This window comes from Bombina bombina, chromosome 4 (assembly GCF_027579735.1).
Source record: "Bombina bombina isolate aBomBom1 chromosome 4, aBomBom1.pri, whole genome shotgun sequence".
Classification (NCBI taxonomy): Eukaryota; Metazoa; Chordata; class Amphibia; order Anura; family Bombinatoridae; genus Bombina; species Bombina bombina.
In genome coordinates, this window is record NC_069502.1 from 103465399 (window position 1) to 103489009 (window position 23611).

A 23611-nucleotide genomic window follows, 5' to 3' on the forward strand; every position below is an offset into this window, starting at 1 on the left:
CACACACGCTGGCAGGCAGGCAACTGCAATTCGATTACATTAGCAGACTGATGTTTCACAGTCAAATTTTTTTTTTTTTTAATTTACACTATTGTTACAACAGATATGAGTGGTGGCACTGTGGGCAAGTGGGCCTGTCACACACGCTGGCAGGCAGGCAACTGCAATTAGATTACACTAGCAGACTGTTGTTTAACAGTCAAATTTTTTTTTTTTTTAAATTTACACTACTGTTACAAAAGATATCAGTGGTGGCACTGTGGAAAAGTGGGCCTGGCACACACGCTGGCAGGCAACTGCAATTAGATTACACTAGCAGACTGATGTTTAACAGTCAAAAAAGTTTGTTTTTTAATTTACACTACTGTTACAACAGATATGAGTGGTGGCACTGTGGGCAAGTGGGCCTGGCACACACGCTGGCAGGCAGGCAACTGCAATTAGATTACACTAGCAGACTGATGTTTAACAGTCAAAAAAGTTTTTTTTTTTAAATTTACACTACTGTTACAACAGATATGTGTGTTGGCACTGTGGGCAAGTGGGCCTGGCACACACGCTGGCAGGCAGGCAACTGCAATTAGATTACACTAGCAGACTGATCTTAAACAGTCAAAAAAGTTTTTTTTTTTTAAATTTACACTACTGTTACAACAGATATGAGTGGTGGCACTGTGGGCAAGTGGGCCTGGCACACACGATGGCAGGCAGGCAACTGCAATTAGATTACACTAGCAGACTGATGTTTCACAGTCAAAAAAGTTTTTTTTTTTAATTTACACTACTGTTTGTTACACCGGATATGAGTGGTGGCACTGGGCAAGTGGGCCTGGCATACACGCTGGCAGGCAGGCAACTGCAAATAGATTACACTAGCAGACTGATGTTTCACAGTCAAAAAAGTTGTTTTTCTTTACATTTACACTACTGTTTGTTACACCAGAGAGTGGTGGCAACGGGCAAGTGGGCCTGGCACACACGCTGGCAGGCAGGCAACTGCAATTCGATTACATTAGCAGACTGATGTTTCACAGTCAAATTTTTTTTTTTTTTAATTTACACTATTGTTACAACAGATTTGAGTGGTGGCACTGTGGGCAAGTGGGCCTGGCACACACGCTTGCAGGCAGGCAACTGCAATTAGATACACTAGCAGACTGATGTTTAACAGTCAAAAAAGTTTTTTTTTTTTAAATTTACACTACTGTTACAACAGATATGAGTGTTGGCACTGTGGACAAGTGGGCCTGGCACACACGCTGGCAGGCAGGCAACTGCAATTAGATTACACAAGCAGACTGATGTTTCACAGTCAAAATTTTTTTTTAAATTTACACTAATGTTACACCAGATATGAGTGTTGGCACTGGGCAAGTGGGCACAGTATACGCTGTGAGGCTGGCACACACGCTGGCAGGCAGGCAACTGCAATTAGATTACACTAGCAGACTGATGTTTAACAGTCAAAAAAGTTTTTTTTTTTAAATTTACACAACTGTTAAAACAGATATGAGTGGTGGCACTGTGGGCAAGTGGGCCTGGCACACAAGCTGGCAAGCAGGCAACTGCAATTAGATTACACTAGCAGACTGATATTTAACAGTCAAAAAAGTTTTTTTTTTTAATTTACACTACTGTTACAACAGATATGAGTGGTGGCACTGTGGACAAGTGGGCCTGGCACACATGCTGGCAGGCAGGCAACTGCAATTAGATTACACTAGCAGACTGATGTTTAACAGTCAAAAAAGTTTGTTTTTTTTAATTTACACTACTGTTACAACAGATATGATTGGTGGCACTGTGGGCAAGTGGGCCTGGCACACACGCTGGCAGGCAGGCAACATCAATTAGATTACACCAGCAGACTGTTGTTTAACAGTCAAAAATGTTTTTTTTATATAAATTTACACTACTGTTACAACCGATATGAGTGGTGGCACTGTGGGCAAGTGGGCCTGGCACACATGCTGATAGGCAGGCAACTGCAATTAGATTACACTAGCAGACTGATGTTTAACAGTCAAAACAGGTTTTTTTTTTTATTTACACTACTATTACAACAGATATGAGTGGTGGCACTGTGGGCAAGTGGGCCTGGCACACACGCTGGTAGGCAGGCAACTGCAATTAGATTACACTAGCAGACTGATGTTTAACAGTCAAAAAAGTTTGTTTTTTAATTTACACTACTGTTACAACAGATATGAGTGGTGGCACTGTGGGCAAGTGGGCCTGGCACACACGCTGGCAGGCAGGCAACTGCAATTAGATTACACTAGCAGACTGATGTTTAACAGTCAAAAAAGTTTTTTTTTTTAAATTTACACTACTGTTACAACAGATATGTGTGTTGGCACTGTGGGCAAGTGGGCCTGGCACACACGCTGGCAGGCAGGCAACTGCAATTAGATTACACTAGCAGACTGATCTTAAACAGTCAAAAAAGTTTTTTTTTTTTAAATTTACACTACTGTTACAACAGATATGAGTGGTGGCACTGTGGGCAAGTGGGCCTGGCACACACGATGGCAGGCAGGCAACTGCAATTAGATTACACTAGCAGACTGATGTTTCATAGTCAAAAAAGTTTTTTTTTTTAATTTACACTACTGTTTGTTACACCGGATATGAGTGGTGGCACTGGGCAAGTGGGCCTGGCATACACGCTGGCAGGCAGGCAACTGCAAATAGATTACACTAGCAGACTGATGTTTCACAGTCAAAAAAGTTGTTTTTCTTTACATTTACACTACTGTTTGTTACACCAGAGAGTGGTGGCAACGGGCAAGTGGGCCTGGCACACACGCTGGCAGGCAGGCAACTGCAATTCGATTACATTAGCAGACTGATGTTTCACAGTCAAATTTTTTTTTTTTTTAATTTACACTATTGTTACAACAGATTTGAGTGGTGGCACTGTGGGCAAGTGGGCCTGGCACACACGCTTGCAGGCAGGCAACTGCAATTAGATACACTAGCAGACTGATGTTTAACAGTCAAAAAAGTTTTTTTTTTTTAAATTTACACTACTGTTACAACAGATATGAGTGTTGGCACTGTGGACAAGTGGGCCTGGCACACACGCTGGCAGGCAGGCAACTGCAATTAGATTACACAAGCAGACTGATGTTTCACAGTCAAATTTTTTTTTTAAATTTACACTAATGTTACACCAGATATGAGTGTTGGCACTGGGCAAGTGGGCACAGTATACGCTGTGAGGCTGGCACACACGCTGGCAGGCAGGCAACTGCAATTAGATTACACTAGCAGACTGATGTTTAACAGTCAAAAAAGTTTTTTTTTTTAAATTTACACAACTGTTAAAACAGATATGAGTGGTGGCACTGTGGGCAAGTGGGCCTGGCACACAAGCTGGCAAGCAGGCAACTGCAATTAGATTACACTAGCAGACTGATTTTTAACAGTCAAAAAAGTTTTTTTTTTTAATTTACACTACTGTTACAACAGATATGAGTGGTGGCACTGTGGACAAGTGGGCCTGGCACACATGCTGGCAGGCAGGCAACTGCAATTAGATTACACTAGCAGACTGATGTTTAACAGTCAAAAAAGTTTTTTTTTTTTAATTTACACTACTGTTACAACAGATATGATTGGTGGCACTGTGGGCAAGTGGGCCTGGCACACACGCTGGCAGGCAGGCAACATCAATTAGATTACACCAGCAGACTGTTGTTTAACAGTCAAAAATGTTTTTTTTTTATAAATTTACACTACTGTTACAACCGATATGAGTGGTGGCACTGTGGGCAAGTGGGCCTGGCACACATGCTGATAGGCAGGCAACTGCAATTAGATTACACTAGCAGACTGATGTTTAACAGTCAAAACAGGTTTTTTTTTTTTATTTACACTACTGTTACAACAGATATGAGTGGTGGCACTGTGGGCAAGTGGGCCTGGCACACACGCTGGTAGGCAGGCAACTGCAATTAGATTACACTAGCAGACTGATGTTTAACAGTCAAAAAAGTTTGTTTTTTAATTTACACTACTGTTACAACAGATATGAGTGGTGGCACTGTGGGCAAGTGGGCCTGGCACACACGCTGGCAGGCAGGCAACTGCAATTAGATTACACTAGCAGACTGATGTTTAACAGTCAAAAAAGTAGTTTTTTTTAAACTTACACTACTGTTACAACAGATATGTGTGTTGGCACTGTGGGCAACTGGGCCTGGCACACACGCTTGCAGGCAGGCAACTGCAATTAGATTACACTAGCAGACTGATGTTTAACAGTCAAAAATGTTTTTTTTTTTTAAATTTACACTACTGTTACAACAGATATGAGTCGTGGCACTGTGGGCAAGTGGGCCTGGCACACACGATGGCAGTCATGCAATTGCAATTAGATTACACTAGCAGACTTATGTTTCACAGTCAAAAAAGTTTTTTTTTCTTAAATTTACACTACTGTTTGTTACACCAGATATGAGTGGTGGCACTGGGCAAGTGGGCCTGGCACACACGCTGGCAGGCAGGCAACTGCAATTAGATTACACTAGCAGACTGATGTTTCACAGTCAAAAAATTTTTTTTTTTAAATTTACACTACTGTTTGTTACATCAGATATGAGTGGTGGCACTGGGCAAGTGGGCCTGGCACACACGCTGGCAGGCAGGCAACTGCAATTAGATTACACTAGCAGACTGATGTTTCACAGTCAATATTTTTTTTTTTTTAAATTTACACTACTGTTTGTTACACCAGAGAGTGGTGGCAAAGGGCAAGTGGGCCTGGCACACACGCTGGCAGGCAGGCAACTGCAATTAGATAACACTAGCAGACTGATGTTTCACAGTCAAAATTTTTTTGTTTTTTAAATTTACACTACTGTTACAACAGATATGAGTGGTGGCACTGTGGGAAAGTGGGCCTGGCACACACGCTGGAAGGCAGGCAACTGCAATTAGATACACTAGCAGACTGATGTTTAACAGTCAAAAAAGTTTTTTTTTTTTAAATTTACACTACTGTTACAACAGATATGAGTGTTGGCACTGTGGGCAAGTGGGCCTGGCACACACGCTGGCAGGCAGGCAACTGCAATTAGATTACACTAGGAGACTGATGTTTAACAGTCAAAAAAGTTTTTTTTTTAATTTACACTACTTATACAACAGATATGTGTGGTGGCACTGTGGGCAAGTGGGCCTGGCACACACGCTGGCAGGCAGGCAACTGCAATTAGATTACACTAGCAGACTAATGTTTCACAGTCAATTTTTTTTTTTTTTTAATTTACACTACTGTTACAACAGATATGAGTGGTGGCACTGTGATTAAGTGGGCCTGGCACACACGTTGGCAGGCAGGCAACTGCAGTTACACTAGATATGAGTTACACCAGATATGAGTGGTGGCACTGGGCAAGTGGGCACAGTATACGCTGTGAGCCTGGCACACATGCTGGCATTCAGGCAACTGCAATTAGATTACACTAGCAGACTGATGTTTAACAGTCAAAAAAGTTTTGTTTTTTTAAATTTATACTACTGTTACAACAGATGTGAGTGGTGGCACTGTGGGCAAGTGGGCCTGGCACACACGCTGGCAGGCAGGCAGGCAACTGCAATTAAATTACACTAGCAGACTGATGTTTAACAATCAAAAAAGTTTTTTTTTTTTAAATTTACACTACTGTTACAACAGATATGAGTGGTGGCACTGTGGGCAAGTGGGCTTGGTACACACGCTGGCCGGCAGGCAACTGCAATTAGATTACACTAGCAGACTGATGTTTCACAGTGAAAAAAGTTTTTTGTTTTTTTTAAATTTATACTAATGTTACACCGGATATTAGTGGTGGTAATGGGCAAGTGGGCACAGTATACGCTGTGAGCCTGGCACACTCACTGGCAGGCAGGCAACTGCATTTAGATTACACAGGGGAAAAAAAAGCAGCCCTAACAAGGGCTTTTGGGGGTGCTGTCCTTACAGCAGAGATCAGATGAGTCCTTCAGGACTGTAGTGGACACTGAATACACTAGCCTAGCTATCAATTTCCCTATTAAATCAGCAGCAGCTACACTGTCCCTTCTCTCACTAAGAAGGCAGCTTCCGAATGAATCTAAAATGGCTGCTGTCCAGGAGCTGGGAGGGTCTGGGAGGGAGTGTCTGCTGCTGATTGGCTGGAATGTGTCTGCAGACTGTGAGATACAGGGTCAAAGTTTACTCAATGATGACGAATAGGGGGCGGATCGAACATTGCATATGTTTGCCCGCCGTTGCGAACGCGAACAAGCTATGTTCCCCGGGAACTATTCGCCAGCGAACTATTCGGGACATCACTAGTGTGTATGTGACTGTCCCAATCTGTGCTCCCAGGGCTTGTGCTCCTGTATCCTCCTCCATGTCTGTAGTGGTCACACCAGTTGGGGGAAGTTCAGAGACAGGAGGAAATAAAGGATCCATATCAGGTGGTGGGTAACAATTTATCCAGAGAAAAAAATGAAAACCAGAGAACATTTGGTGATGTCTAACAAATCCTCATACACGCTTCTATGTGTATTCCAGGAGTATCTGTGATATGATAGAAACCGTTGTAGTTTTGAAAGTCACTGAGTATAATCAATATAGGCTGTGGGGGTACACTTGTATAATAATACCAAATACCGTCCAATATACAGAGTCACCCTCCTTGAGACATCTGCCTGGGTGCAAACATGCAGTGAATATTCCTTGAAAAATGAATGCACTCTCAGGTCTTTTTAGGTGAAGATTTTCCTCCTGTCGCTGGTGAGACCCTTTTGAATTTATATCATAATTTGTTGAAATTAAAGAAACGTGAGATAGACCTTATGCTACATGGTAGTTACTTATCCGAATACCATAGATTGAATCACATTTCTAGGGGGTTTAGGGTAAAAAATATCCCCACAATAGGAAGGGACAACCCGGAATTCAGGAGAAAGTGGTGCCATATCTTGAACAAATGTTCCTTAGACTTGATATTATTGGTAGTACAAGAATTGATTACCATTCTAACCAGAGTTAGGATTGAAATAGGAACATTTCAACAAACACACAATGAGACACTGACAAGAGACCATCAAGAAAAGTGGCTATTGAAACTCGAACAACAAATTGACAAGTATAGATCAGAGCTAATAGTTTTTAAAAACAGAAAACTAGACTCAGTTAATGCAGACTATACACATGGGATAGTCTATAAATGGTTATCCAACATGACAGAAGGCAGGGTGAGGAGACCACATAGACCCAGGAGAGTTCAGTTCACTACAATAGATACGAGAGGAGCTGAGTCATCAGAAACTGATACAAGCATCTTGTGTACAGCACAAACATCACCTAATACATATACCCCACAATCCTCACATCATGCTCCATATGTACATAGGGCACACTCTACACCGGACCATTTTTTAGGGGTCACCACAAGGTCACGGGGAGGGGGAGGAGGCATAGACCACACATCAGGAGGGCGGGGAGGCAGATACAGACCCACACGCTGCAGCAGGCTGAGGATATAGTGTTAAATTTAAGTAAACATACCCTAACTCCAGCAGAACGAATGACCCTCAAGTAAAGGTCTGTCTTTCGTACCTAGCCACAATATTCCAGAAATTTACCTTAAAATAGACCTTAATAAATTAAACAGAATTATGAAAATCAAAGAACATTTTCAATATTCCCCACAGAGAGAAGAAAATACCAGTCCTACACAGAAATGTAAAAAACCCAGCACATTTGAGCCACAGAACAGCAGTGCTAGCACCAGAACCTATATGAGGTTAGTTGCACAAGACATGGAACATCAAAGAATGAATAGGGCATGGAAACACAATTTAAGTGACACTGAGAGGGCAGCCATTAAATCTTTACAGGATGATCATACTCTAGTCATCCACTCAATTGACAAGGGCGGAGCCATCGTTTTGATGGACATCCTGTCACAACTGGCTGACACAAACACCTACATGATTTTACCCAATGACCCTACCTTCAAGTTTAAAAAACAGTTGGATGGTATTTTGAAACTGGGTTATGAACAAGAGTACCTTACTGAACGGATCCATGAGTACTGTGTAACTTAATATCCAAGGGTCCCAATTTTGTATACGACACCTAAAATACATAAAACACTCAACCATCCCCCAGGGTGCCCGATAGTTTCAGCTGTACAATCACTGACACAGCACGTGGCACAATTGATTGATATTCTCCTACAACCCATAGTGAAGAATGTTAAATCTTATATAGCTGACACTAATGATCTGATAAGAAAGATGAGGGATGTGGTTGTGGAGACTGGTGACATCCTGGTCACCCTGGATGTCAACAGTCTCTACACCATTATCCCCCACGATAATGGACTAATGGCTACTAAAATCCATCTCATTGAGAGTTCACAGTATGAGGGACCCCAAGTAGAATTCCTTCATTTACTGGAGTTTTGCCTTACTCAAAATTATTTTTGCTTTGAGACGGAGTTTTACCTACAGATAGCAGGCACGGAGATGGGGTCTATTATGGCCCCATCGTATGCCAACATTTATATGTCTCATTTCGAAAACGAATTTCTCTGGAACACAGATACATCATCGATAGTTTTTTATGTAAGATACATCGATGATGTCTTCATGATCTGTCGGGGGGGAAAGCAAACACTTCTTGATTGGTTTAACTATTGGAATAGCACAGAGACGCCGGTGAGGTTTAAGATCACCTATAATGATAAAGAGATACATTTTCTTGATCTTAACATCTACATATAGGGGCGTTCCTTAGGTACCACGCTTTACAATAAGCCCACTGATAGGAACTCTATCCTTAATGCAACTAGTTGTCACCCACCAGCATTACTAAAGGGCATTATTAAATCCCAGATGATTAGAGTAATTCGGAATAATTCCAATAATGCCACAGGGGTCTCCCAGTTGCAACTCATGAGGAGAAGTTCCTACAAAGGGTTACAAAAAGCAGATAGTGGATAATACCCTGAAAGAAGTCTTATCCTATACACAGGATACCCTCATCTACAAAGCTGCAACAACTGAGAAACAAAACAGATTAATAATGTCAACTACCTTTTCACCCAACACCACAGAGGCTGGTAAAATATTGAGAAAACACCGGCCGGTGGTCAAATCGGACCCAAAATTTGTATTTACACAAAACCTCACTCCCATGATAGCGTACCGAAGAGGCACTAACCTCCGTGATATCTTAATACGGACAGACCCAAAGAAAAGCTACATGCCAGCAACTCATGTCAACATCAAAGGCTCATACCGATGTCTGGGGTGCACAACATGCAATGGCCTTATAGCCACCAAAACTTTTCATCATCCTCACACAAATAAAGTGTATACCAAAACACTCCATTTCCTGCAACACTACATTTGTAGTATACCTGCTCTTTTGCCCATGTGCTCGATTTTACGTGGGAAAAACGAATGGCACACTCCGAGATAGGATGGTCAATCACAGACGGGCTATACGACTAATACTCAGCGAGGGAGAGTCTGATCAGCCCGTGGCCAGGCACTGTGCACGGATGTCCCATCAAGTATCAACCATCAGGTATATCCGGATAGACCACATCCCCTCCCTTGATTGGGGAGGTGACCGCAGCAAAGCCTTACTTAGGTGAGAGGCAGAGTGGATATACAGATTGGGTACGATAGTCCCAGGGGGTTTAAACTCGCTGCCAGATTTTAAGGCGCTCATTTAGAGTGGAGATACAGTCTAGGGTATGGCCAGTGGTGTAGAGAATAAGTCTTGGTGACATGCTGGAAATCAGGTCCCGCAGGGGGTAGATTTTTTAGCATATACCAAAGAACTGAATAGAAGGGGGACACGGAGGTGATCCCTGCCATTCAGTTGATCTCACACCCAGTAGGCAAGTTACCTATACATACTTTCTCCTATATCTATGTAATGAGTAGCCTAACTGGAGCACCCCCCAACACATATACCCCAAAGATATAGCAGGAATCCAGCACAGGAGTTGATGTGCTTGATTGGTATTTCACACTGCCGGCAATAGCAGCATAACAATAATACTAATTTATGCCTAGCCTGGGCAGAGCGGAGGGCACGTATACGTACACAAGAGGAAGGCAAAGAGTGGACATTGGATGCGTGTCACAAGGACTGGGTCTCATATGATGGAATAATTTGACTCTAGCAGGATGGCCTACTCAAATAAATGTAGGATTACTTCAATATATGTAGGACTAATGAAAGCAATAACCAGTATGTCTGTGATGAAACCAATAGTAGCTGATTAGACACCAGGTGTAAGCCAGTTCTCCTAGAATGTATTTATTAGATATTGTGTAATATATATATGGTTGTTGCATATGCGTTAAGGAATAGCCTTACAACAGTCAGTAACTACACCAGTGTTGAGCCTATCACTAAAGAATGTAGTTCTTGATCCTGAGTGTGGTACCAGCACATCAGGGTGAGATAAAAGCCATATAGATACACAGAGGAGCTGTCACAAGTTAGGTGGATATATGCAATGATAGTCACAGTTAATGCACTAGACTTTGTACACCATGGTACACATGATCGCTACTTGCGATCTTAGCTTGTTAGTAATTCAACCCTATACTAGGGGTAATCTTGAGAAGAGGTTTGCATGAGATTGAAATCCACCTCAAATTTTCCCACACTTTTTACACGTTATATTTATTTTTGTAACCGGAAACAGAATATGTGACACCACTTCCGGTTTACACACAGTGGAATGCAAATTATGCATTCCATATCAATTGTTTGGCGCCAGTTCACTGAGTGATCACAGGTATTTGGCATTTTGTAATTTCACATATGTGTATATAAGTTTGCATGTTTTACACTATATTTGTGCTGATGAAGGGGAAGAATTCCCTGAAAACGTTCCATTAAAGAGATTGTTTTTCTTCACCTAAAAAGACCTGAGAGTGCATTCGTTTTTCAAGGAATATATATATATATATATATATATATATATATATATATATATATATATATATATATATATATATATATATATATATAGTCCAAACAATGTGCACTCCGGATTTGTATCATTTGCCTTGGGTGCTGTTCAAGACATAAACATAGAACAGGGAACAGAAAAGCACTCCAAAGGTCTTTCCAAAAATAGTCACTTACAAATACTAATAAAGTGACTATTTTTGGCAAGACCTTTTGGAGGGCTTTTTTGTTCCCTGTTATATATATATATATATATATATATATATATATATATATATATATATATATATATATATATATATATATATATATATATATATATATATATATATATATATATACATAAATTATAGAGGCTTGTCCCTTTTTAAAAATTGTGATTAAAAATTGTGATTTTAGTGGTCCCCGAGGTCCGAAAGGTTGGCTACCCCTGCTCTAGATAATAGATAGACAGATAGATAGACAGATGGACAATCAATTGATAAATGATAGATATTCTTTACATAAAGCACATTATGAGCATGTTATTTTTATCTCTCGATAACCTTAATTCAATATGCACTTTAACTTTCTGTTAATATTAGCTAATTGGAAGTGTTTCAACTCATTATGCAGTTATTCAGTTGCTCAATACCTGTACATATTGTTTTTCTAACCTCATATAAGTATGTGCAAAGAAAACAGAGAAATGTAAAAATACAGCTGTGTAAAACAAGTATATAACATTTAGGGTTTTATTTGTATTGGTTTTGTTTTTTAAGAAGTGTGCTGTTTACAATGTCCTTCACATATTCTATAGCAGTATGTTTTGTTTTTGTAGTCACAGTTTTATATATTTTAAACATTTTGAGTAATCACAAAAAACGTGCATTGGTTAATTTTCCTCCTGGACCCAAATGCCTGCCACTGATTGGAAATTTGCACATCTTAGATTTAAACAAACCTCATTTAACCTTTTTGAAGGTAAGTGTACATTTAAAATTCAAGTTTATATTTTATCTTCTGGTTTACATAACGGTTCACACACTTGGATTTTTAGAACAAAGTAACAACAAATATATAAGTAGATTAAAATATTGCGGGGAAAAATAACACAAGTGTTTCTAACTGTATGCAAAACAATCAAACATTTTCTTTAGTAAATAGAACGTTCTGTCTTTTAACTTTATACAATTGTTACCATTTATTACACTTAGTAAAATAAACATTGTTTATTGTATCAGTTGAATATTATTTTTGTATTAGAATGTCCGGTTACATAAAGACTAGAAAACACAGCTGTTAAATTGCTTGAAGATACTAAAATAGCAACATAACATTTAGCTTCATGTACACATCTATGCAAGTTTATAAAATATTTAAAGTCATCAAAGGCATAATTAATAATGTTATTTATAAATGCTTGTGTTTTGTAATACAGTCTAGATCCTCTTTAAACTTTCCCCAAAGCTAAAACACAAGATATTTTACTAGCAGTATATGTTGGCTAAATCATCATAGTGAGATTTAATCACTTAATAAAAAAATGGGGGAATTAGGCCAAGCAGTAACCATAGTATGCTTACATTATATTTATTCTTAACAGTAATTCTCTGACAAGGCTTTATTAGTGAATTTGAAAGGTGTTTAAACAATTTCAGAAATTTGTTTATTTTACAGTTATTGAAATAGATATCAAAATCACATCCTAATAGTGATTATAAAAAAAAAGTTTAAATACTGTTAACACTTTTTTAAATAAATGTTGTTTGTTTGATCTTTAAAATCTACAATGCAGTTTGATCTCTTTATTCTTAAATGTATCCACCCAAATCCATAAACTAGAGTAGTGAAATTTGTTGCATTCAATTCACAGCAGATCATTAGTGATTTTTAAGTTTTCAAGTGTCTAAACATTGGAAATATTTTACACAACACAGTTTAATATGTTTTTACCAACATTGTTCCTACTTGTTGCATAACTGATGTCTGTAAATAATTATTTATTTAACACAAAAAAACAATTTTATTATAAAACCAATTGATTATTTTAGTAAAAATATTGTTTAAGCTTTCCAGGATATATGGGCCAGTGTTTAGCATCCAAATGGGTATGCAGAGAATGGTTGTCTTGTCTGGCTATGAAACTGTCAAAGATGCCCTTGTAAACCATGCCGATGAATTTGGAGAAAGGGGGAGAATCCCAATTTTTCAGGATATGGATCATGGGATGGGTAAGTTGGTTCATACCATTTTTACCCAAGAGAAACATTCAGATATGCAAGTAACTTATAAGTAATACATTCATTCTCAGATATTCCATTAAGTTTAAAACATCAATTTGCAAATTTTAATTTTAAACTTCGAAATTGTGGTTGGACTGCATCCTCTATAGTCTGATCATGCCACTAAACCTGAACACTTGTGCTTCACTGTCCTCCAGAGCTAGGGGCGCACTTGTGAAAGTACAATTCCTCTCAGCTTGTACTGGACTTAGAAATGTACATAGAGGAGTATCAAACCCACATCTTATTTTAGAGGCATTAAATATTTTATCTTTCTACTGCCCAACATGCATAGCAAAAAAAAACAAAAAACAAGAACAAACCTGTATGTTTTGTCTGTATGGCCCAGATGCATTACAGATCATCATGCTAATTCAAAACAATACCATTTATTAATTGTTTTATAAACTATATATAATGATTGTCTGTGGTAATGAGATAATCTCTCTCTCTCTCTCTCTCTCTCTCTCTCATATTTATTTATCCCTCATTGTTTAACTAATTAGCCAATCAGGGATAGCCATATGGTCTTCAAATTGCCTAAAGTTTCACATAAATGTAATAAATAAAACATTTTGTTTTGTTTTTTAAATTTGTCCAAATATGAACAAAAAAATAGCACATAGATAAACATACATATTTTGCATTACAGAAATTTACTATCAAATGAGACAAAAGAGACAAAGTGTTATTTATAGTGACAGAGCTACAGCAAAGAGACTGGTTTATTAGTATCCATATTGACTTTCAAGCCACCAGTTTGAACCAAAGGATGACATATGTGTTAATGTTATAGATGCTGGGGGACATTAAGATGTATCTGTCTTGGCAACAGAAATAAGTAACCACTATAAGTCTGTCTCACACATATAGATCTATCACTAAATAATTTGAGTACAATCAGATAAAATGGAGCTGCTATAAAAACTAGTACCTAATTAGATTTTTTTAGTTTACAGGTTAACATGTAAGTTGACAATGAGACTTATGTTCTCTTCCAGGACTTACCTTATCTAATGGTGACAACTGGAAGATAATGAGAAGATTCACTATAACAACATTACGTGATTTTGGAATGGGCAAAGCAAGCATTGAAGAAAACATTATTGAAGAATGTCATCATTTAATTCAGCATTATGAGTCTTTTAAAGGTATAGTATTGTCTCAATGCCTGTGTTTTAATGAGAGAGCTAAATTGGCTTTGTGTACACACAACACAATATGAAATCTTTGCAATTAAATATATTTTTACTTAATGAAAAAGTTCAAGAAAATGTAAGATGAATTAAACAAGATACACATTAATTTCTAAGTGACTAGTCTGTTGATGGATCAGGACAAACCTCAACCAAAAAGAAAAAGTAGGTTTAGTCAGCATAAATGTCCTCTTAAAGGAACACAAAAAACAATTATTTTTTAAGTTTTAGATAGGATATACAATGTTTAAACAACTTGAAAGTGTACTTTTATTATCAAATTAACTTTATTCTCTTGCTCTCTTTTATTGAAAATGCAGCATTTTTGCTACAGGGAGATACTACTGAACACATTAGGTGAGCCAATAGCAAGAGACATATATGAGCAACCACCAATAAGCAGCTAGTTCCCAATAGTGCATTGTTGCTCCTGAGCCTACCTAGGTATGCTTTTCAACAGAGGATACCAAGAGAACAAAGTGAATGGGATAATATAAGTGATTTGGTAATTTGTTTAAAATTGAATGATTTATCTAAATACATAAAAGAAAAAAAATGGGTTCCATGTCCCTTAATTGGACAACGAACTGTAGTTATAAGGACCTCAGAAAGCACATCACTCTAGTAAGTTTGTGAATAATACATATGACATTTTTATGCTTTCAAAAACAAGAATGATGCAAGTATAAATATAATATATTTTAGCAGTATTTTGTGTTCAGAAATGTGATAGATGCATCAATAATGCACCAGCAATGATCTCCATCTTCCCTACATTCTCTATACTTGTGTTCTCTTGTGGGGGATTATTAATTATTGCTGATTATTACATCTAAAAAATCTGTTTGCAGTAGCAGTAAGTATAATATATGTGATTTAGATCGGGATATTATTGAATGATTCTTGGTAAGATATGAGAAAACATAATTTATGTAAGAACTTACCTGATCAATTCATTTCTTTCATATTGGCAAGAGTCCATGAGCTAGTGATGTATGTGATATACAATCCTACCAGTAGGGGCAAAGTTTCCCAAACCTCAAAATGCCTATAAATACACCCCTCACCACACCCACAATTCAGTTTAATGAATAGCCGAGAAGTGGGATGATAAAGAAAGGAGTAAAAAGCATCAACAAAGGAAATTGGAAATAATTGTGCTTTATACAAAAAATCATAACCACCACAAAAAGGATGGGCCTCATGGACTCTTGCCAATATGAAATAAATTAATTTATCAGGTAAGTTCTTACATAAATTATGTTTTCTTTCATGTAATTGGCAAGAGTCCATGAGCTAGTGACGTATGGGATAGCAATACCCAAGATGTGGAACTCCACGCAAGAGTCACTAGAGAGGGAGGGATAAAAATAAAAAAAGCCATTTTCCACTGAAAAAAATAATCCACAACCCAAAATATAAGTTAATTCTCATGAAATGAAAAGAAAAAACTTAAAACATAAGCAGAAGAATCAAACTGAAACAACTGCCTGAAGAACTTATCTACAAAAAACTTCCGTAGAAGCAAATACATCAAAACGGTAGAATTTAGTAAATGTATGCAAAGAAGACCAGGTTGCTGCTTTGCAAATCTGATCAACTGAAGCTTCATTCTTAAAAGCCCACAAAGTAGAGACTGATCTAGTAGTAGTGTAATTCTCTGAGGCAGGGCTTGAACCGACTCCAAATAAGCTGAATGAATCAAAAGCTTTAACCACGAAGCCAAGGATTGTTGCGGCGGTGTCGGGCGGCAGATTAGGGGTTAATAAGTATAATGTAGGTGGCAGCAGTGGTGGGGGTGGCAGATTAGGGGTGTTTAGACTCAGGGCTTATGTTAGGGTGTTAGGTGTAAACATAATTTATTTTCTCCCATAGGAATAAATGCGATATTGGGCAACAGCGAACATGAGCTTTCGCTGCTTTCAGACTCCCATTGATTCCTAAGACATCCGCCGCCTCCAGGGCGATGGATTGAAAACCAGGTATGCTGGGCCGGAATAGTGGCGAGCGTACCTGTTGGCAGTTTGTTAACTAGCAAAAGTAGTCAGATTGTGCCGCATTTGCATTCAGAACATCTGTAGTGATGTAAGCATCGATCTGTGTCGGACTGAGACCGGCGGATTGTATGTTATGTCACAAATTTCTACTTTTGCCGGTCTCTAGGGTTTGATAAATATGGAGAATCAAGCTCTCCACAATTACGCTGTGGAATTGTAGCGTATTTGCGGTTGACGGCTTGATAAGTAGATTCCATAGGCTTAACATCAATTTTGATAATATCAAAAATGGCATCACAAATAAAATTATTAGCATGTTGAATAAAGTTAACAATGCTAGACAATTCAGGATCCAATACTTATTGCGCTAAAGTCTACAACCAAAAAGTTGAAGCAGCTGCAACATCAGCCAAAGAAATTGCAGGCCTGAGAAGATGACCTGAATATAAATAGGCTTTCCTTAAATAAGATTCAAGTTTCCTATCTAAAGGATCTTTAAAAGAAATGCTATCTTCTGTACGAATAGTAGTATGTTTAGCAAGAGTAGAGATAGCCCCATCTTTTCCCAAAACTCTAAAGTAACTGCTGGCAAAGGATACAATTTTTTAAACCTTGAAGAAAGAATAAAAGAAGCGCCAGGCCTATTACATTCCATAGAAATCATATCAGAAATAGCATAAGGAACTGGAAAAACCTCTGGAGTAACCACAGGAGGTTTAGAAACATAATTTAAACGTTTACTAGTTTTAATATCAAGAGGACTAGTTTCCTCCATTTCCAATGTAATCAACACTTCTTTTAACAAAGAACGAATATACTCCATTTTCAATAAATAAGAAGATTTGTCAGTGTCAATATCTGAGGTAAGATCTTCTAAACCAGATAGATCCTCATTAGAGCAGGATAATTCAGCATTTTGCCGGTCATTTGAAATTTCATCAACTTTATGAGAATTTTTAAAAGACCTTTTACGTTTATTAGAAGGCAGGATGGCAGAAAAAAGCCTTCTGAATAGAATCAGAAATAAATTCTTTTAAATTTACAGGTATATCTTGTGCAATAGATGTTGAGGGAACAGCAACAGGTAATGAACTACTACTGATGGATACATTTTCTGCATGTAAAAGTTTATCATGACAACTATTAAAAACCACAGCTGGAGGTATAATCTCCACAAGTTTACAACAAATGCACTTAAGTTTGGTAGAACTGTTATCAGGCAGCAGGGATCCAACAGTGAATTCTGAGACAGGATCAGATTGAGACATCTTGCAAATTTATCAATTTCCTTATATGCCAGTTTCAGGAATGGGAAAAAAATGCAAACAGCATAGCGCTCGGACATAGAAAAAAGGCAAGAGGCACATTGGAATGGTGTCTTAAATAATGAAAATATTTGGCGCCAAGTATGATGCACAACAAACAAAAAAATATTTTTTGGCGTGAAAACGTCCGAAAATGACACACTCACGTCATAGATGACTCAACCTTGTGAAGGACTCGGCGTCAACTAAGACGCTGGAAATGACAAATTTGCATCAATGAATGTAATTTCACGCAAAAAAATCTCGCACAAAGAATGGCACAATAAAGTTTGGCATTTTGCGCCCTCGCAAGCCTAATTCTGCCCGCAAATTTAAAAGACAGTCAACTTGAAAAAGAGACTATATCCCAGGTAAGAAATACATTTTCATAAAAAAAGCATTTTCTGCTAGCGAACGCAGCCGAAAAATATGTATTCATCTAATCACAGTACCCCTGCCAGTACTGTACAACAGTAAACACAGTACCCCTGTCAGCATTGTATACCACACCACTAATCAAAGTACCCTTGTTAGTACTGTTTTCTGCTAATCAAAGCACCAATCCCATTTCTGTATACTGCTATTTATATTCGCCATGCCAGCACTGTACAACACTGACAGTAGCACTGTCAGTACTGTAAATCTCTAATTGCAGTACACCTGGCAGCACTGTATACCACTAACCTCAATACCCCTGGACACTATACACCAATAATCACAGTAACCCTAGCAGCACTGTACAATACTAATCACAGTACCGCAGCCTTCACTGTATAACGCTAGTCACAGTACCACTGGTAGCACTGTATACCAATAATTCCAGTACCTCTGCCAGGATTGTATTCCACTATTCACAATACTATTAGAAGCAATGTACACTAATCACAGTACCCCTGCCAACACTGTACAGCACAAATCACAGTACACCAGCAAACACTGTAAAACAAGAATAACAGTACCTCTGAAAGGTATACAGTGCTGGCAGGCAGGGGTGCTGTGATTGGTGTTGTACAGTGGTGGCACTGCTGGCAGGGGTAATGTGATTGGTGGTGTACAGTTCTGCAAGGGGTTCTCTGATTAGTGGGTTACATTGCTTGCACTGTACTATAATTAGCGGTAAACAATACTGGCAGGGGAACTGTGATTAGATGTATAAACTGCTGTCAGTTCTACTATTATTATTGATATACAGTGCTGGTAGGGGTTCTGTGATTAGTGTTTATTGCTTTTAATTGTATTGTGATTACTGTTATACAGTGCTGGCAGGGGTGCTGAGATTAGTGGTGTACAGTACTATTAGGGGTACTGTAGTTGCTGTCAGGGCTACCGTGATTAGTGGTGTACAGTGGCCATGGGTACTGCGAGTAGTGGTATACAATGCTGACAGGGCTACTGTGATTAGTGGTGTACAGTGCAGGCAGTGGGAATATAATTATTGGTATACAGTACTGACAAGGGTACTGTGATTAGCGGTATACAGTACTTGCAAGAGTAATGGGATTAGTGGTATACCGTGCTGGCAGGGGTACTGGAATAAGCGATATTCAGTACTGGGAGGGATGTTTACTAAATATAAATATTTCAATAATTCATTCTCAATTTCATTTTTTTATGTTTTTGGGAATATATATAAATAATGAATATGGACTTCAGTTATATGATTTTTAATTGTTTATCGTTGGAATTGATCATTAATAATAGAATAATACTATTGTTGAGCCTAACAGTTTATGTAGTCAAACATCAAAAATGAACTACATTAAATATTTATTTATTCTGATGTGGCTAAATGAATTAGCATAATTCAGTACTTGTAGGCGTATTTAAAATTTTCATTTATCGGGTATCATTTGAATTCATATTTTTTTTTATGTTGTTAGGAATATATATATATATATATAATTGATGAATATGTCCTTTACATATATTTAATATAAATGTTAAAAATTATAATTGATACAAATTAATAGAAATATACTATTGTTGACCATAGCTGCTTATACAGTCAAAAATAAGACATAAAATACATGAACTAATGAATTTTCTGATGCCGTTAAATGAATTTACTGAATCCAGTACTGGCAGGGGTATTTTGTAGATCCAAATTTTTAATTAATTTTTCGCAAATTAATTTTTATTTTTAAAATGTTGTTAGTAAGATATATAATAGATAAATATGCAATTCAGATATATGAAATCTAAATACTTGTATTAATAGATAGTTTGGACTAGCTGTTTATGCTTTCCAAAATCTAAAAATAAATAAATATAAATAATGATTCTTATGATGCGGATAAATGATTTTAATAAATCCAGTACTGGCAGTGGTATTTACAAGATCAGAATTTTGCATGAATTGAGTCTCAATTTCATTATATTTTTTATAAATGTTGTTCAGTTTATTTATTATTGAATTATGTCCTTCAGTTACATAACCTAAAAATGATAAAATTTAGAATAGATAAATAATATTCTAAATATAGTATAACACCTCTGCAGATGCGATCGCAAAAAATATATGGCGATTTGACTAATATCTAACTTCAAAGTGCATGTTATAAACAGCAACGATACTTACTTGCAACTAATAGTAGTGAGCCTGAAACTGAAGGTCTTATAGCTCATGCGCGTCTCGTGAACGCGCATCGCTTCTGAAGCTGGATATTAGAAGCAAATGCATGCGCAAAATAAGCGCATGACGTTACAAAAAAAGGGGTTGAACGCCCCAGGGGGGAAAAGCGGATTGGCAATCGCTATTGTCAATCATTTCCAAATAGAGGGACAAAATGGCGGGCGGAGGAATCACGGCTCCGAAAATGAGATAAAAAGGTATATATTTGGAATTAGCAAGTACACACAAAAAATTATGAATTAAGGTCCCCCTAAATTGATGGAAGTGATAATATGGTGATAAGCGACACTGTTGAGTTTACATTCACTTTAAAGGGACACTGAACCCACATTTTTTCTTTCATGATTCAGATAGAGCATGCAATTTTAAGCAACTTTCTAATTTACTCCTGTTATCAAATTTTCTTCAATCTCTTGGTATCTTTATTTGAAAAGCAAGAATGTAAGTTTAGATGTCGGCCCATTTTTGGTGAACAACCTGGGTTGTTCTTGCTGATTAGTGCATAAATTCACCCACCAATAAACAAGTGGTGTCCAGGGTACTGAACCAACAACTGTCTGTCTCCTTAGCTTAGATGCCTTCTTTTTCAAATAAAGATATCAAGAGAAAAATTGATAATAGGAGTAAATTAGAAAGTTGCTTAAAATTGCATGCTCTATCTGAATCATGAAAGAAAAAATGTGGATTCAGTGTCCCTTTAAGTATACACTAAGAAAAAGATGGGAAAATATAGCCAGTAAAAGAAAGTACAGTACCAGTGAGAGGTGGACAGGTAAAACATACACCTAGATTTAGAGTTCTGCGTTAGCCGTCAAAAGCAAAGTTAAGAGCTCCTAACGCTGCTTTTTACTGCCCACTGGTATTTAGAGTCAGGCAGGAAAGGGTCTACCGCTCATTTCCCTATCGCGATTCCAGGCTACCACAATTGCGTATCCTATCTTTTCAATGGGATCTGCCTAACGCCAGTATTTGGAGTCTTGGGAGAAGTGAGCGGTAGACCCTCTACCGACAAGACTCCAACCACAAAAAAAAGTCAGTAGTTAAGAGCTTTATGGGCTAACGCGTGAATATAAAGCTCTTAACTACTGTGCTATAAAGTACACTAACACCCATAAACTACCTATGTAACCCTAAACCGAGGCCCCCCCACATCGCCGCCACTCTAATAATTTTTTTTAACCCCTAATCTGCCGGCCGGACATCGCCGCCACCTACGTTATCCCTATGAACCCCTAATTTGCTGCCCCTAACACTGCCGACACCTATATTATATTTATTAACCCCTAATCAGCCCCCCCAACATCGCCACTACCTTACCTACACTTATTAACCCCTAATTTGCCGACCGGACAAATAAGAAATGTATTAACCCCTAAACCGCCGCACTCCCGCCTCGCAAACACTATAATAAATTGTATTAACCCCTAATCTGCCCTCCCTAACATCGCCGCCACCTACCTACAATTATTAACCCCTTATCTCCCGCCCGCACCATTGCCGATACTATAATAAAGTTATTAACCCCTAAACATAACTCTAACCCTAACCCTAACACCCCCCTAACATAAATATAATTTATATTAAACAAAATAATATTGCTAAAATTAACTAAATAATTCCTATTTAAAACTAAATACTTACCTATAAAATAAACCCTAATATAGCTACAATATAACTAATAATTACATTGTAGCTATTTTAGGATTTATATTTATTTTACAGGCAACTTTGTATTTATTTGAACTAGGTACAATAGCTATTAAATAGTTAATAACTATTTAATAGCTACCTAGTTAAAATAAATACAAAATGATATGTAAAATAAATCCTAACCTAAGTTACAATTAAACCTAACACTACACTATCATTAAATTAATTAAATTAATTACCTTCAATTACCTACAATTAAATACAATTAAATAAACTATTCTATAATACAAAAAAAAAAAAAACACTAAATTACAAAAAATAAAAAAGAATTACAAGCAGTTTAAACTAATTACACCTAATCTAAGCCCCCTAATAAAATAAAAAAGCCCCCCAAAATAAAAAATTCCCTAACCTATTCTAAAATACAAAAGTAATCAGCTCTACGATTGGCTGATTGGATCATCCAATCAGATTGAATTTCAATCTGATTGGCTGATTGCATCAGCCAATCATATTTTTTTTCTACCTTAATTCCGATTGGCTGATAGAATTCTATCAGCCAATAGGAATTGAAGGGACGCCATCTTGGATGACGTCCCTTAAAGGAACCTTCATTCTTCGTTAGTCCATCGGGGAAGAAGGATGTTCCGCGTCGGCTGGATGAAGATGGAAGAAGATAGAAGATGCCGCTTGGAAGAAGACTATGCCCGGATGGAAGACCTCTTCTTTGCTGCTTGGATCAAGACTTCGCCCGGATGGAGGACCTCTTCTTTGCTGCTTGGATCAAGACTTCTACCGGATGGAGGACATCTTCTTGCTCCGCTTTGATGAAGAATTCGGCTTGGCTGGGTGAAGACGACTCAAGGTAGGGAGATCTTCAGGGGGTTAGTGATAGTTTTTTTTAATGGGAGTTTGAGTGGGTTAGAGTAGGGTTATGTGGGTGGTGGGTTGTAATGTTGGGGGGGGTATTGTATTTTTATTTTCAGGCAAAAGAGCTGATTACTTTGGGGCAAGGCCCCGCAAAAAGCCCTTTCAAGGGTTGGTAAAAGAGCTGATTACTTTTGTATTTTAGAATAGGGTAGGGATTTTTTTTATTTTGGGGGGCTTTTTTATTTTATTAGGGGGCTTAGATTAGGTGTAATTAGTTTAAACTGCTTGTAATTCTTTTTTATTTTTTGTAATTTAGTGGGGGTTTTGTTTGTATTATAGAATAGTTTATTTAATTGTATTTAATTGTAGGTAATTTTTTTTTTTTTTAAATAATTTTTATTGAAGTCATAAACAAATACAAAATATAGGGTATGCCCCAAAGCATATACAGAACAATGTAAACATAGTATAATTAGCAAAGTAATGTATTCAAATGTCTCAAGCGTTACTATAAAATGTGGGCTGTCTCATAGAAAGACTTCAGTTTTGTTATAGAATATCATACATGTAATATAAACTAGAAAGGTCCTCTCCCAGCTATACAAAAAAAAAAAAGATTAGGATATCTATTCAAGAAAGGTTAGGGCTAGGGAGGAGGTAGCTCTATAGTTTTATGGGAAGGGGGGATGCAGCGGGCGAGAGCCGCTCAAAATA

At 37.7% G+C, this 23611-nt stretch overlaps 1 protein-coding gene across 1 annotated transcript in view; it reads left to right on the plus strand.

The window, feature by feature from the left end:
• The first annotated feature begins 11673 nt into the window (after nucleotides 1-11673).
• LOC128655953 (cytochrome P450 2K6) overlaps nucleotides 11674-23611 on the plus strand; it is a 121107-nt gene continuing 109169 nt past the window's right edge. The window contains exons 1-3 of the mRNA XM_053709563.1: nucleotides 11674-11947; nucleotides 13035-13197; nucleotides 14250-14399. Of these exons, the coding sequence (XP_053565538.1) occupies nucleotides 11762-11947; nucleotides 13035-13197; nucleotides 14250-14399 (499 nt within the window). The 5' untranslated portion in view covers nucleotides 11674-11761. The remainder of the gene's footprint in view (nucleotides 11948-13034; nucleotides 13198-14249; nucleotides 14400-23611) is intronic.